Raw genomic sequence first — 14,205 nt, 5'->3', positions numbered from 1 at the left:
CCCGCTGATCACAAGTGAGGCTAGTCAAACCTTAGCAAACGCTACTGAGCCCAGCAACGGTGGCTCAGTTAACCAGTTAACCGTGTAATTTTACGATGAAGCGTCAATACTTTGAGTGGCGTAGGGTTTATGATGAGCTCACTTACCTTCGGAGGATGGATTCAAGTGTCAAAGCTGCCTTATCTCATTGCTAATATCTGGGGTTCATGCTTGTCTGTAAGGACGACATTCGCTTTAGCCAAACGGGCTGTTTATTTTCTGCGTGCTCCGGAAGTAATATATTACTGGCATTGTACGGCGTGCGCGTCCGCACGACCGGAGAAAAGTCCACAGCTGTTTGCGGACTTATGTCCCCGCCTTACATTAGTTCGAGAGTTAAACGACATTATGATACATACAATAAATCACTCTACAAATGTTTTGGTGCAGACAAACATGGCGACGCCGCCTTCATTTCACCGCAGCAGCAAAGGCACGCAATTTTTGGCTTACCCTGATATTCTTAATAACTCTAACCAATCATCATTCTTCATGACACCGCTTTTTGCTGACACTGATTCACAACACTTGTAACATCCCTGGTAAAACGCCCAAAATTTAAGATTCATATACATTTGTAAATACCCTCTGTCATCTCAAAAAGAATGATTTGAAGTTACTTGCAAAGGCATGTCATCATTTTACAGCTAATAGTTGACCTTTTTTTTAGTAATAAAAGAAAAAATGTTTAATACCACTTAGGATTTTCTATAGATATGTTATTGCACAATCGTTCAGAATAAGCCTATGAAAGTTCAGCTGTACAGCACACATTTTCTTTCTAACACTGCTGTCTTACTTATAGCAAATGGTTGCATTTTTTTAATAAAACGGTGTGAACCTTGAATTAAACCTGAAGTTTACCTTGATGCCTAATTTTATGGTGAAAATACAGGCCTATAATCAGCGTTGTATGATTCCCATGGTTTTAACATTGATTTCTTAAACTGTCTTAATTCAGCAATACAACAGGGAAAAACATCTTAATGCACTACACCATCTGAGGTGACCTTCATCAAGTTTCATTCTTGAAAGTACTGTAACAGAATGTTGCTTTCCGGGAAACCACATGATCACAAAAACCAAAAGTGAAAGTCACTTCACCAGCAGAATAAAAGGAGGGGTCTGCACTGCAGCACTGTATAGTCACACACAGAGAAGGGTGGTGCTTCATTGACAGAAACAGGACAAATACTAAATCTATATATCCTGCATAACTGAATGGCTGAAAGAATGCAGTTTTGCCATGGATGAATCTCCTCTACAAAAGGTAGGTTGCTATATGTTATTGTTTTATTAGTTTTTCCATTATGTGCCTGATGGGACGACCTGAAAAACTAATACAACATTTTTACGTATTCGCTAAGCATATTTCATATATCTCTTAGTTGAGACCACTGCATGATAACAGTTCAGGGGTTTCCCACAGGGGCGCTGGGTTGTTTCTGCTCATGTTTGGTTTAATGACTGATTCAGTTAGGTGATGCAGGAGGGGTGGAGGTGGGGGTCTTTGTTAATAGTCACCCTAGAAGGAAAACATTTTTTAAACCGAACACACACACTGTGATCAGCACACACCCCTGTTGGTCCATTCTGTAAGTTACTGTACGTAGGCTGGGATATTTATAATGCTTGGAGAATGAAGCCTCATAGACTTGTCTCTCATTACTTTCAGTGAGAACTTGTTTAAATAATCAGGACCAAATGTGGGATGACTGAGAGTGAAGCCACAATGGAGGTAAACAGTTAATAAAGATACAATGGATTGACTGTCCTACAAGATAATGTCTAAGGGATAATGAGTTGATTCATTATATTTGAAAATGTATGTTTTCTCATTTATCAAGGGAAGCAGTGATGAGTCATTTGTTGACCTCTACTGTGCCGACACATCAACACCAGGGCTTGACAGCAAGGGTGACTGTGGTAAAGATCAGCTTCATGCAATCTATTATTCAGAACAAAAGGCACTGTTTGCTGTGCACTGTTGGTAGTTTAAAGCTGAATCATTCACAATGTTACCATTATCATTTTTCTTATTTACACAGTGCCAAACTCTACCATGAAGATAACAACCTGCCATGCCAGCAACAAGTCTGTCCATACAAGTAAGTAAAAGAAAATCAATTCAAATCAGAGCAAATCAAATTGTGGGGAAAAGTAGCCATAAGGTCACCAATTTCTTCCCAGAGTACAAATGCAGACACATTTTCACTCTTTGAAGGGCTAAAAAAGAAGAGTAAGTAAAAGGAATAATTTGGGTAAATCAAACACAAACTTAGGTAAAATGATACTTAGGGATGATAATTTGTGTTCTAACAGGACTAGTGGATAGGATCCAAGTGCAGACAGAAGGGAGGCAGATGCAGCAGTAGCTGACACCAACAGGAGACTTTACTAGCTGAACAGAGAAACAACTCAACAAATAGCACATGCAGGACAGGACTGTTGTCAAATGTTCACATTTGTAAAGATCATGGCAGCCAAATATCCAACGGCAAGTCACTGAAGACACCTAGTGGACAGAAGGGGGAAAATGTTGGCCAGTATTTCCAGTTTCTCATAAGTCAGTCCATACAGTTACAAACAGTAGGGAAGGATTGCCTTACAGTTTACAAAATAAGTATAATTAGTTATATGTCATTATGCCTAGCATGTAGCTGATAATTTCTTAATTTCAGCTGGGTGCTGAGTCATCCTGACATCATCGTATAGACTTTTAAAATGAATTTCTGTCAATACTGCCCCGCTGACTTTCTGAACAAATCTGCCGGTAGACCCTCTGACTTGATGTGCACAAATTACTCAGCCACCTCCTCTTTGTTCAAATACTGCCACTGAAATCTGTCCCTTAACTTCTCACCTTATCAGCCACATATCCCCAAATCTCTTCTTGAGCAGCATGATGCATTCATTTTGCATTTGCATAGTTGTTACAATCAATAAGTTACAATCTCCAACAAAAAAAAAAAGAGTTTCCTCCATTTTCAATCCACTATCTTCCTGGTGTCTAGTCTGGGCAATGCTGTGGCATGCAGTGTAATGGAGAGGCTCAGTCATTGCTGTCATATGCTCACAATTTTCTTAAATAAATCAAAGCTTAAATTAATCAATCATAAAATCTGAAAGGTTTGTCACCCTACTGTTTGCATTTATAAAGTGCTGCACATTGCATTATGGGGTTACTAGCAGAAAGTTATATAAACCAATGTACACTGTTTCTTTAATTCCATTGTAGTATTGTTCAGTGCACTGATTCATAAATTTTTCCACAAAAAATTCAGTAGTTATTCAGAAAAGAAATGGTGAAAGGTAAAAATACTGGACATAATGGTAAATAGAAACAGTTTTGGAAACAGCCTTTATCTCTTAGTGTTGTTTGCTTGGTTACACACATGTGATTGAGGAGAATTTGCAGTGTTATATTTAATACATGTGGGTTCATCTCAGCTAATTCACTGTGTACCTTTCTCTAACTTCAAGCTTCAATAAATAGGCGAGAACAATCAATAACACCAGCGTGTGTATCCTTTAAAGAAACACATTTTGAACAGGGATTACTTCTGGGGCATCTTTCCAGCTAACCAACTAACTGGAAATGTACTTTTTATTCTCATTTTCATATTAAATTTTAATTTTCACTCTAATTTTCTATAAGATACTGTGGATTAGAAAGCAGCCAGCTGCCTGTTTTGTCATTATAGTTGTATTTGCATTGGTAATTGTTTTTTGTATCGACTTAAATACCTTGATCATCAAATTATTTATTATTTTTTACCTTTTGCTATAATGATACAAATTCAACAACATTGATTTTTTTCAAATAATATTTTTGATTACTGACTTCAAAAGCAAGTAGAATCAATACAATTATTACAATGAGTAAAGTAAAAGATTTCAGGATTTCATTTTATTTTTGAAGGATAATAAAATTGCTTTACATCAACTCATTACTGACATCTCTTGTCAACCTGATCTGCTATCCTTAAAACACCTATGATTGGTTTGAAATAACAAGCATCTTCATGTCCACAGAGACACCCCTGGAGAGCTTACTCGAAGACCTGGGGTTGGAGCAACACTACACAGAGAAGTTATCACTGAGCAAAATACTTCAGATTGATGAGAGGACCATTACTGATGAACCTGCCAAGTGTCAATCAGATATTCCATGGTATTTCCTGAAGAAACTCATGATGGTTAATGTGACAGCCAGGAATGTGAAGCGTACATCAGAATGTGAATCTGACAGTAGTGCTGTGGCAGGGAATACAAGGTTAAATTTTGATAATCTGCTCGACAGTCCAAACTCAGGTGACATGATGAACCCCCTCGACATCATCACTGCTCTCTTTCTGTGTTCTGATGCTTTTGTACAGCAGGAGATGGCACTCAAAATGTCTATGTGTCAGTTTTCTGTGCCACTGCTGCTCCCTAATTGTGACACTCAACAGTGCACACTCATGCTTTGGGCCTTGAGGGATATTGTTAAAAAATACAGACCTCAGTCACTTTCACAATCCAAGGGTTTTACTGAAGACAGAATTGTTCTCTCTGAGCTTCCAATGATATCCTTTGTGAGACTGGGGGAATGCTCCTTGTCCAAGTCAGAGATTCTCAATAAGCTTCTGAGCAATTCTCAGCAGTACCATGACACCTTTGTTCACTGTAACATGGAGTGTGGCGACAGTCCAAGAAGAATATCTGATGGACTGACTGAAATTACTTGGTACCTTCCTTGTGGAAACAAAAACATTGATATTTTCAGTGAGCCAGTAGCTGTAGCTAACCTTCGAGGGGACATTACTTCATTTGAAACACAGTTTTCTTTTTTGTGTCAGACATCTGCTGCAGTTTTTGTGTTCTTTGACAATTTGGACACTGACTGCAAGCTGCTTACTAACCAACACCACAAGGCACAGATCTTCTTGGTGGGTAACCATCAAAGCAAGCACTTCAATTTAAATTCTCTAAAAAAAGTTGCAATAAAGTTGGGCTTGACAAACAACAACATCCTTATTAAGACTAAGCAAAAAAATGATGCAGACTTTGTCAAAAATTTGAGGAAAACAGTGAAGGATGTAGTTGATAACTCAAAGATGAAGATGTGCATAGAGCAGATGGCTGACATTGCCCATGAACTGGGAATCTTGGTTGATGAAGACTGTCCAGAGTGCCAGACTGCCAAGAAAAATGCAGATGCCATCACTGCAGAAATTCAAAACACCCTTAAATACAAAGTAGAACAGCTTCCCCTGCAAGGACAAATATGGAAAGACCTGACGAGTTTAGAGAAGGAAGAATTTCGGCTTCGAAAAGTTGGGTCTGAAAACATAGAAATGTACAAAAGTGATCTTCAGGTACAGAAAGAAAAACTTAGGAAGAAACAGAACTCTTATGAAATATCAATTGCAATGACATGCTTCATCAATGCAATATCAAGCCCAGGGACAGAGAGATGTTATTTCCTGAAATGGATGCGAATAAATCTTGATAACCTGTCTCGAGAAAAACTATCGGACCTCAGGGAACAGTACAAAAAGAAATGCAAGAATTCTGAGAACAAAATTGAAATTAAAGACATTGACAGAGAACTTTCCAACAGCTCACTGGGGACTGAACACTTCTTCCGTGAAATGGGTCAGATGTATGAAGCTTCAGTTTCCCTTCCAGTAACAGACCCATCACGTCAACAGTTACAGCATCTGCCCAAACTCTGTGCCGGATTGCTGCTGGATGGATTTCCTCTTGAGCTTGTAGATGGAGATGCTTCCAACATACCTCTCAGATGGGTGAGTGATGTTCTCTCTCAGCTCCATGACTTGGTGTCTCCCAAGAACAAGATACTGGTAGTCACAGTTCTTGGAGTTCAGAGCACAGGAAAGTCCACTCTTCTTAACACCATGTTTGGAGTGCAGTTTGCAGTCAGCAGTGGTCGATGCACTCGAGGTGCTTTTATGTTGCTCATCAGAATCAATGAAGATGTCAGAAAAGTGCTCAACTGTGACTTCATGGTGATCATTGACACTGAGGGCTTAAAGTCACCAGAGCTTGCGCAACTGGATGATAGCCATGAACATGACAATGAGCTTGCAACACTTGTCATAGGGCTGAGTGATATCACCATCATCAATATTGCAATGGAGAATTCAACAGAAATGAAGGACATCCTGCAAATAGTTGTGCACGCTTTTCTCAGGATGAAAGAGGTGGGCAAAAAGCCGAAATGTCAGTTTGTTCATCAGAATGTATCAGATGTCTCAGCCCATGATAAGAACTTAAGAGACAGGAAACTGCTCTTGCAACAGTTAAATGAGATGACGCAGGCAGCCGCCAAAATGGAAAAGAAAGAGGAGAACAAGAGCTTCACGGATGTGATGGAGTACAGTCCAGATACTGGGAACTGGTACATTCCTGGACTCTGGAATGGAAACCCACCAATGGCACCGGTCAATGCAGGGTACAGCGAAGCTGTATATGAGCTCAAGAAAAACATCATCCATCTACTGGGAAAATGTGACTCATCTGCTAATGATATCTTAGCGATTAAAGAATGGATGTCAAGCCTGTGGAATGCAGTAAAGCATGAAAACTTCATCTTCAGCTTCAGAAACAGTCTAGTGGCTGATGCATACATGAGGCTATGCACAGAATCCAACAAATGGGAATGGGAATTCAGAAAAGACATGTACAAGTGGGTTACAAATGCTGAAACAAGAATTTCAAATTTCGGCACAGTTGCTGCAAAGTGTGAAATAGCTGACATGAAAGATCTTCTCATGTCTTTGAGAAGTGAAGCCTCCACAGTGCTGTCTAAGTGGGAGACAAAGCTTCTTGAAAATTTGACAAAGTACTTCAAGCAAACAGAGGGTCATATCTATTTAGTAGAAGGATACAAAGAGGACTTTGCAAACAGTGTAAAGAGCCTTCGACGAGAAATGGAGAACTCTGTGTTTCATCAGCTGACTGCAGCAGCAGAAATCAAACAGGGAATGAGAGAACTTGATAGAATCAAGGAAAATCACACAAAAGAAATTGAAAAGGCAGTGTGCGCACTGATTGATCAATGTCGGAAGAAGAATGTCCAGATGAGAGATCAAGAGCTGGACAAGGAATTTGAGAAGATGTGGAATGAAACAGTGAACAAACTGTCTTTTTCTGAACAAAAGGCAACAGATGTCTTCACCAGTGTATCCTACTACCTGAGATTAAATCTGTCACACAAGGGGAGTCATGCATGTGAGTTGTTGAGTAAAAAAAGACTGAAAGATTGTGGCAAAATGCCTTTCAAATATACAGAGGAGGGATTCTGTAAACAAGTTAAACACCAAGTGAGCAAATGGATGAGCGGGCAAGATCACATCATGATGGTACAAAAGATGGCTGACAGTATCATCGCTGTTTGTTTTCAGTTTTTGACTCAAAAAGTCAATAGAAAAAACAATTACTCTGACACTTACATCCAGGAGATGCTACACATGATTGATGAGAGGCTGCAAAACGATCAGGATGTAAAGACAGGCATTGAGTTCGAAGTTTCTCTAAAACAACACATCTGTGGAGTTGCAGCCAGAAAATTTCAGAAAATGCACGAAGACTTCCTACATGTGAATGATCCTTACAGATGTCTGGATCAAAACAAAGGGAAGTTTTGTGCTGATTTTAAAGATGTGTTTCATAAACGAGACCAGTGCCAGAAGAAAGCAGAGGAATTCACCAACCGATGCTTGAAGCCTGCAGTCGAGGACTTCATCAACCGTTCCCTGGGTCCTGATATCATTGGTGAGATGCTGACACAACAACAGTTCAGCACAAGAATATCCTTCCAGTATTCACTTTTACTGGATTTACTTTCAAAGGATAATTTTGAAAAGTATTTGAGCTACATTTGCTCATATGAGGAATATGTGAAGAAGTGGACACTCGACCAGATAGTGACTCACTTCTCAAAGGGTTTAAAGACATATTGGTTTCAGTCTCAACATCTTCAGTCAAGTATCAACAGCATAAATGATGCTATCCGCAAGGCAAAAATGAAAAAGAGTGGCAACTTGAAGACATTTGTTGATCATGTGTGTCAGGAACTTGGAGATAAACTGGTCATTTCCCAGGATGCTCTTGGTGCTTTCATGATTCTGAACAAAGCAAACCAGGAGCAGTTTGCTCACTGGTTCACAGAGAGTGTGAATGAGATGGGACAAGCTCTTAAAGAAGAGTTCAAAAAAACAAATATCCAGATGATACTAAAACATCTTCATGTGAATCCCCAGAATGAGCTTTTCACCAGACTGATGGGATGTGGTAAACAGTGTCCATTCTGTTCAGTGCCCTGTGAGGCGGGAGGAAAAGCCCATACTGAGCACTGGGCTTCACTGCATCGGCCAGAGGGTCTTGGTAGATATCGATGGTACCAGACAGAAAAACTTGTCATTGACATATGCACATCCTCTGTGAACAGTGACACCAATTTCCGCTGTAATGCTACAAACAATGAATGGTATCCTTACAAGTATTACAAAGAAATTTTTCCAGACTGGAAAATTCCTCCAGATGTAAGCCTTCAGGCATCAGACTACTGGAAATACATACTGGCAAGGTTTAACAGTATGTTTGCAGAAGCATATAATGCACAGCCTGCTGATGTTCCTAAAACTTGGAAAAATATCACACATAAGCAGGCAGAGGAGAGTCTCAGAGAGTCATTTAACATCAAGTGAGAGACTACATGCTGTGTGTTTACAGAGGTTCACATTCTCCTCATTACATTGATTCATTCATTATTCTCTCATGGACATTTTCATCTTCCTGTTAATTAGACATTAAAAAACTAAAACTTTTGATGGGGCAATATAAAAATATAAAACAAACACTGCAGTCAGTGCTCACCTTCATCCAAGATTGATGTCATATGTTAAATAAAAATAATCAGCTTTAACTCTATTCTAATGTTGATGAGCTCAGTTTTAAACACTTCTTGATTCTCTCAGTCAATGTACATGTGAGGAAGATACCAAATTAAATGATATTTTTGCTTTTACTTTTAGTGACGTATTAGATATTAAAATATTTATGTGTATCATTTTATATATTTTAAAAGATCAGTTTGTTTTGTGGAGTATCTGATGCAAAATATTTACATTTCCAGTGTTGTAAAATGTAATTAAGTTTGTTTAACATATAATCATTACATGAGTATTATTTTTCTTTTCTTTATCTTTTAATGAGCGTGTGATTGTCTTTGAATTCAGAATCTCTTGTTTTTATTTAATTTAAGTATCTGGTGCCAAATATTTGCACTTCCAAGGGAATTAAAATATCATTCATTCTATATTGGTGTTGTCAACATGTATACATTACTTACTTCTGTTAACTGAGTCAATAAAGGAACAAAATCAGCAGTCTGGCTATGAATGTCATTAATGTTTCCTTGATCAGAATGTAGGGGTGGAAGCAATAAATTACATAAAAGTATTTTCAAGAATTAGTAACTTTACTCGTACTTAAGTATTTCTTAACTCAAGTATTTTACTTTGCTACATTTGAAGTCGAAATCATTTCACAGTAGAAACAGAAGCCGTATGATGAAGTTATGATTAAATGTGTGAGAACGTCACAAATGTAAAGATTCAAATCAGAAGCTGCTGTTTAGAATGTACTACGGCAAATGTCCCAAATCTAACACACCTGCCATGCAAGAGACCTAGATAAGATTTCAAGATGATTATGGAGACCTTTGTGGTGCAATAGACGCAGAGTGACGTTGAGACACGTGTGTGCAACACTGTACAGCATCAACAACTACTGCATTGCCAAGCAATGTAGTGTTTTGTCTGTTTGTCAGCTGCAGCTGTTGTGGAGTTTGTTGTTAATCTCTGTTTTAACAATATCAAAATTGAAAACCTGTTGTATTAGACTGCATTAGTTTTAGCTAGGTGTCCCTAGTAAACTTCAAACAGAGTGTATATGTGTAATTATCAGTTGTATGCACATCATATGTTTATTGTATATGCCTGGTAGCCTAAAGATGTTCTTTAATTCAATAGTTTTATCTTATGTTATTGTTATCACCATATGTTCACCCCTCCTCTTCTTCCTTTAAAAAATGTAACACAGTAATGTTTAATATTTAAAGTGACTTACATCCGAGTACATTTTTACACGAGTAATTTAACTTCTACTTGAGTAAAATTTATTTTCTTCGGTACAATTTTGCGATCAAGTTTTGAGTTTTTGAATTCAGCAAAGAATGTCAAAACAAAACAACAGGTGCAGCTTCACAAAGGAGACCAAGCTGAAGATTAATGTGTGAGTGTATGTGTCACTGTCTTTGTGTATGTTTGCTATTGTGGGGCGTTAAATTATGTGACCTCACACGGATCTAGATAACCTCACTGTGTGCATGAAGTCATCTTGTTTTACCACAGACTGACCACAGTTTTCAGGTCTGCTGAAATGAGAATAAACTTGACTCCAGCCCAAACCGTGTGACGAGGTTAAGTGTGTGACCATATACAATGAAATGGAACTTTTCAGAATCCAGATTAACGTTACCTAGGTAATAAAAGCTGCAAATGGCTGCTCATACTCTTCTATATTAGATTATTGCCCTCATTTAAGTGAGTCATGTATGTGAAAGTTTCTACCAGTCTTGGCTGTAACACACTGTGAATAACAGTCTGGTACATACAGTCTTTTGTTGTCTTGGAACAGAAAGTATGCTTAACAGTTTTCAGCTTTAAGCTCCTCAATTCATTTTGTTTACTTGGGATGTATTTGTGGTGGCTCATTCTAAAATCTAGTTCATACATTCAAGTCCACACGAGTTAAATCCAAATTCCCATAATCAGTCCATGAAGTCCAGTCAAATAAATCACCTTAACCTTTTGTTTAGTATTTGTTTGAGTTCAGCTTTTCTTTCTTACAGTGCCTACTTAGACCTTAGTAAAATTTATGTTTGTGTTGAAATGTCAGTGTGAAAACTCAACTTTGAATTTAACCCTGGAGTTTACCTTGATGCTTAATTTCATGGTGAAATGTGTCATCAACATTATGAGATTCCCATGCTTCATTGATTTCTTATAATTTTCTACCACATGATCTTTATATCAAAAGTGAAAGTGGCTTCACCAGCAGTATTTAAGGAAGGGCCTGCATTACAGAACTGCATTGTCATACACAGGGAGGTCTGGTGCTTGATCGACAGCAACAGGACAAATTCTTCATCTTCGAATCCTGCATAAATGAGTGAGTGAGTATTTTCTACAAAGGTGGTTTTCTATTTGCTTTTGTTTTGTCAGTGAACAATATAGCTACTATTTGGACAACTGATTAGTAATGCAATGTGATACTGCAGAGCTGTGACTGCCACAAGGATTATATTTTAGGATATAATAATATTGTTGGAGGTGCAAAAGAAAACGTGATTATCATTATTGTAATGATTTCTGTGCTTTATGTTTTTGTTGGGTATTACTGTGAAGTATGTACGACCAGAAGCAGGCTCAGCAAGGAGAGGCTGAGGCTTTTTTGGGTGCTTAACTGTTGAGTATACTTTCCCACAGGAGCACTGGCTATCATTTTAATGTTTCTGATCAATGCTCGTGTTCGGATTAACAGCCAATTTTCTTTTACAGGACGTGGGTCTATTTTCTTTCTCTTTCATGAACTACTTTTGCTGTCCCTTCCAATAAGTTTTGTGTTATCTTACAAAACATCTGCATTTCTTCTGAACCACAGAGGAAGGCTGATATGTATGATGATATACACTCAGTTGTCAGTTCATTAGGAACACCTAGCTAAAACTAATGCAATCCATTACAGCAGTACTAGGAGGATTCATCTAGAGTTGAGGGTTTGTTGAAATTTGCTCTTAAACTGTATTGCATTGTACAAACAGGTGTGTCTGTTGTTTAACTTACCCTGATTTATTTGAATGGGGTGGACAGAATAATAGGAACACCCATCAACATCACACAGTGTGGCACTAGCAAGCGTCTGCTGTCCAAGCTGACTGAAACAGACTGTAGATATGATTATGACTGCAGTTATTAATGTGGCTGGAACACATTCGTTTACAATAGGATAATATATAGCAAAGTATTTGTGCTCACAATGGCTGTACGCTGTTGGAGCTCTGCCCTTTGAAAGAAGGGAGCAATAAATGAATAATGTAACACGTCACATCATCTTGCCTTTCTTTTGTATCTGCAGAGTATTTCCCAAAACCAGCACTGTATTATAGCTGCACTGGACCAACACACTAGCTGTTCCTATGGTTCAGGCAGAATGAAAAAAGAAATGAATGAAAAATATTCCCAGCATCACCCTGTACATTTTCAAAGCCTACACCCAAGAATTAAAGACTCAAGTCTAATTGTGATTAGTAAATTGGCCTGGTAAAACCATTCACTTCTTACCCCCCTGTGATTCTGGATGGCTTTCACACTACTTGATAATAGTCGAGTTAGGGACTTTACCCACAAGGGCGCTAGGTTGTTTCTGGTTCATCAGCTCATTTCCTTTTGCAGGATGTGGGTGTTTAGAATCGGTAATGTGATGCGGGAGGGGTGGGGGGTCTATGCTGCAGCCAGGTAGGCTGTAGGCTGGTATAGCCATAATTCTTGGGGAATGAAGCCTTATAGACTTGTCTCTCATTACTTCCAGTGAGAACACGTTTGAATAATCAGAACCAGGAGTGGGATGACAGAGTGAAGCCACAATGGAGGTAAACAGCAAGTTTGTACATCTCTGAAAGATAAAGATACAATGGAAATACTATCATAGAAAACAATGTGTATGAGTTGACTCATCATATTCGCACATGTATATTTTTCTAATTTATCAAGGGAGTCAGTGATGAAGATTCATTTGTCGAGCTTTACTGTGAGGAAGTAGAGGACACTACATCAACTCCATGGTTTGACGGCAAGGGTGACTGTCAAGAGACTGATGCAGGTGGTAAAGGTCAGCTTTTATGCAATCTGTTGTTCAGCAGAAATACATTAAATGATGTGAAGTCTGTATGTAGTATTAAGTAAAATTATCACCATCAACACTATTATTGTTATTTCCACAGTTCCCTGCCCTCCTGTGACGATTACAGTCTATGATGTCAGCAGCGAGACAGTGTCTCAGCCTTTGGATACTCCTGCTGGTGAAGTGGAGAGCTACATTGTGACTTTTTGCAGGGAGGGAAAAATTGGAGTGCAGAACTCTTTCCAGTCCCATGAGGAAGTGAAGAATGAAAACATAACCAGACCTGTCATAACATCTGTACACACAAGTAAGTAAAGGGTAAATTTAGTTATAAAAAAATGATGCAAAAAGTCACTAACTTCTTCCAGGACTGCAGATGCACCAACTCTAAAAATAATAATTATGCAAAATAGAAATATCATGTATAAATGGAAACACAGACCTCAGTGTAAAAAAAAATGAAGCTCCCTTAAGTGAATGATATATTAGGTAGATATAAAGCACCTTCAAACTCATGGCTTAAGAACACAGGTGATTAGAGGTGAGTTGTTTTTCCAGATGAAATTTTCTTGGGACTATAGTGAGTTTGCATTGGCAGATTGTTTTCATGATACCATTAACAAAAGTGAGAGTCATTGAAATCATCAATAATAATATCTCCTAAGGGATGCCCAACATACAATGTTGTAAATCATCATGTGCACTATAAAGTTATGTTGCCAAATGCAATGACAACAAAAAAGGGGATTAGAGTGGCAGACTTAACTCATAAATGCAAATGCATGGGCCTTTTTTCAAATCATACCTTGGGTCTTTAGCAACCAAGTATTTATGAAATGTAGTTTAAAATCATGTTGCTTTTAAACTTTCCAGGAAGTATTGTCAACAACAAAAGTTGTTTTATTTCAAATTTATACTGTACTATCTTAAACATCGCATACTGTGACTTCTCAGAGTCCAAAACCCAAATGCACAGCAATCATATAAACACAGTCACTCGCTTCTTATCAATACAGCATGATTGTGTGAACTTTTTGTTTTTCAGCCAAGAGGTTTTGTAAGCATTTACTGTGAGAGTCCCTCATTAGCCCTAACTTCTCTGCTTGGGCGTGTCCTGATCATTGTGCCAGTCAGAGTGCACGTCCTCTGAGCTAGCTTCGTCACACTCATGCGCCGCTTGTTTTCAATGAC

General features: G+C 38.3%; 2 protein-coding genes across 3 annotated transcripts in view; one reads left to right on the top strand and one right to left on the bottom strand.

Annotated features, from left to right (window-relative positions):
• pop7 (POP7 homolog, ribonuclease P/MRP subunit) overlaps window positions 1–14,205 on the bottom strand; it is a 31,426-nt gene that overhangs the window by 2,275 nt on the left and 14,946 nt on the right. Inside the window, exon 1 of one of the 2 annotated variants that reach the window (XM_056368410.1) lies at window positions 147–375. The exons of the other annotated variant lie outside the window; for it this stretch is intronic. The gene's annotated coding sequence lies outside the window, so the exon portion shown is untranslated. Of the gene's footprint in view, window positions 1–146; window positions 376–14,205 lie in introns of those variants that run through there. 2 annotated transcript variants of the gene reach the window in all.
• Window positions 1,000–9,437, top strand: LOC130164029 (up-regulator of cell proliferation-like). Its single transcript, XM_056368401.1, has 5 exons — window positions 1,000–1,309; window positions 1,715–1,777; window positions 1,887–1,965; window positions 2,088–2,147; window positions 4,075–9,437. The coding sequence occupies exons 2-5, from the start codon at window positions 1,751–1,753 to the stop codon at window positions 8,754–8,756; spliced, it is 4,848 nt and encodes a 1,615-aa protein (XP_056224376.1). The 5' UTR covers window positions 1,000–1,309; window positions 1,715–1,750; the 3' UTR covers window positions 8,757–9,437.

Source organism: Seriola aureovittata, chromosome 23 (genome assembly GCF_021018895.1).
Source record: "Seriola aureovittata isolate HTS-2021-v1 ecotype China chromosome 23, ASM2101889v1, whole genome shotgun sequence".
Classification (NCBI taxonomy): Eukaryota; Metazoa; Chordata; class Actinopteri; order Carangiformes; family Carangidae; genus Seriola; species Seriola aureovittata.
This window is presented reverse-complemented; position numbering and strand designations above follow the sequence as displayed.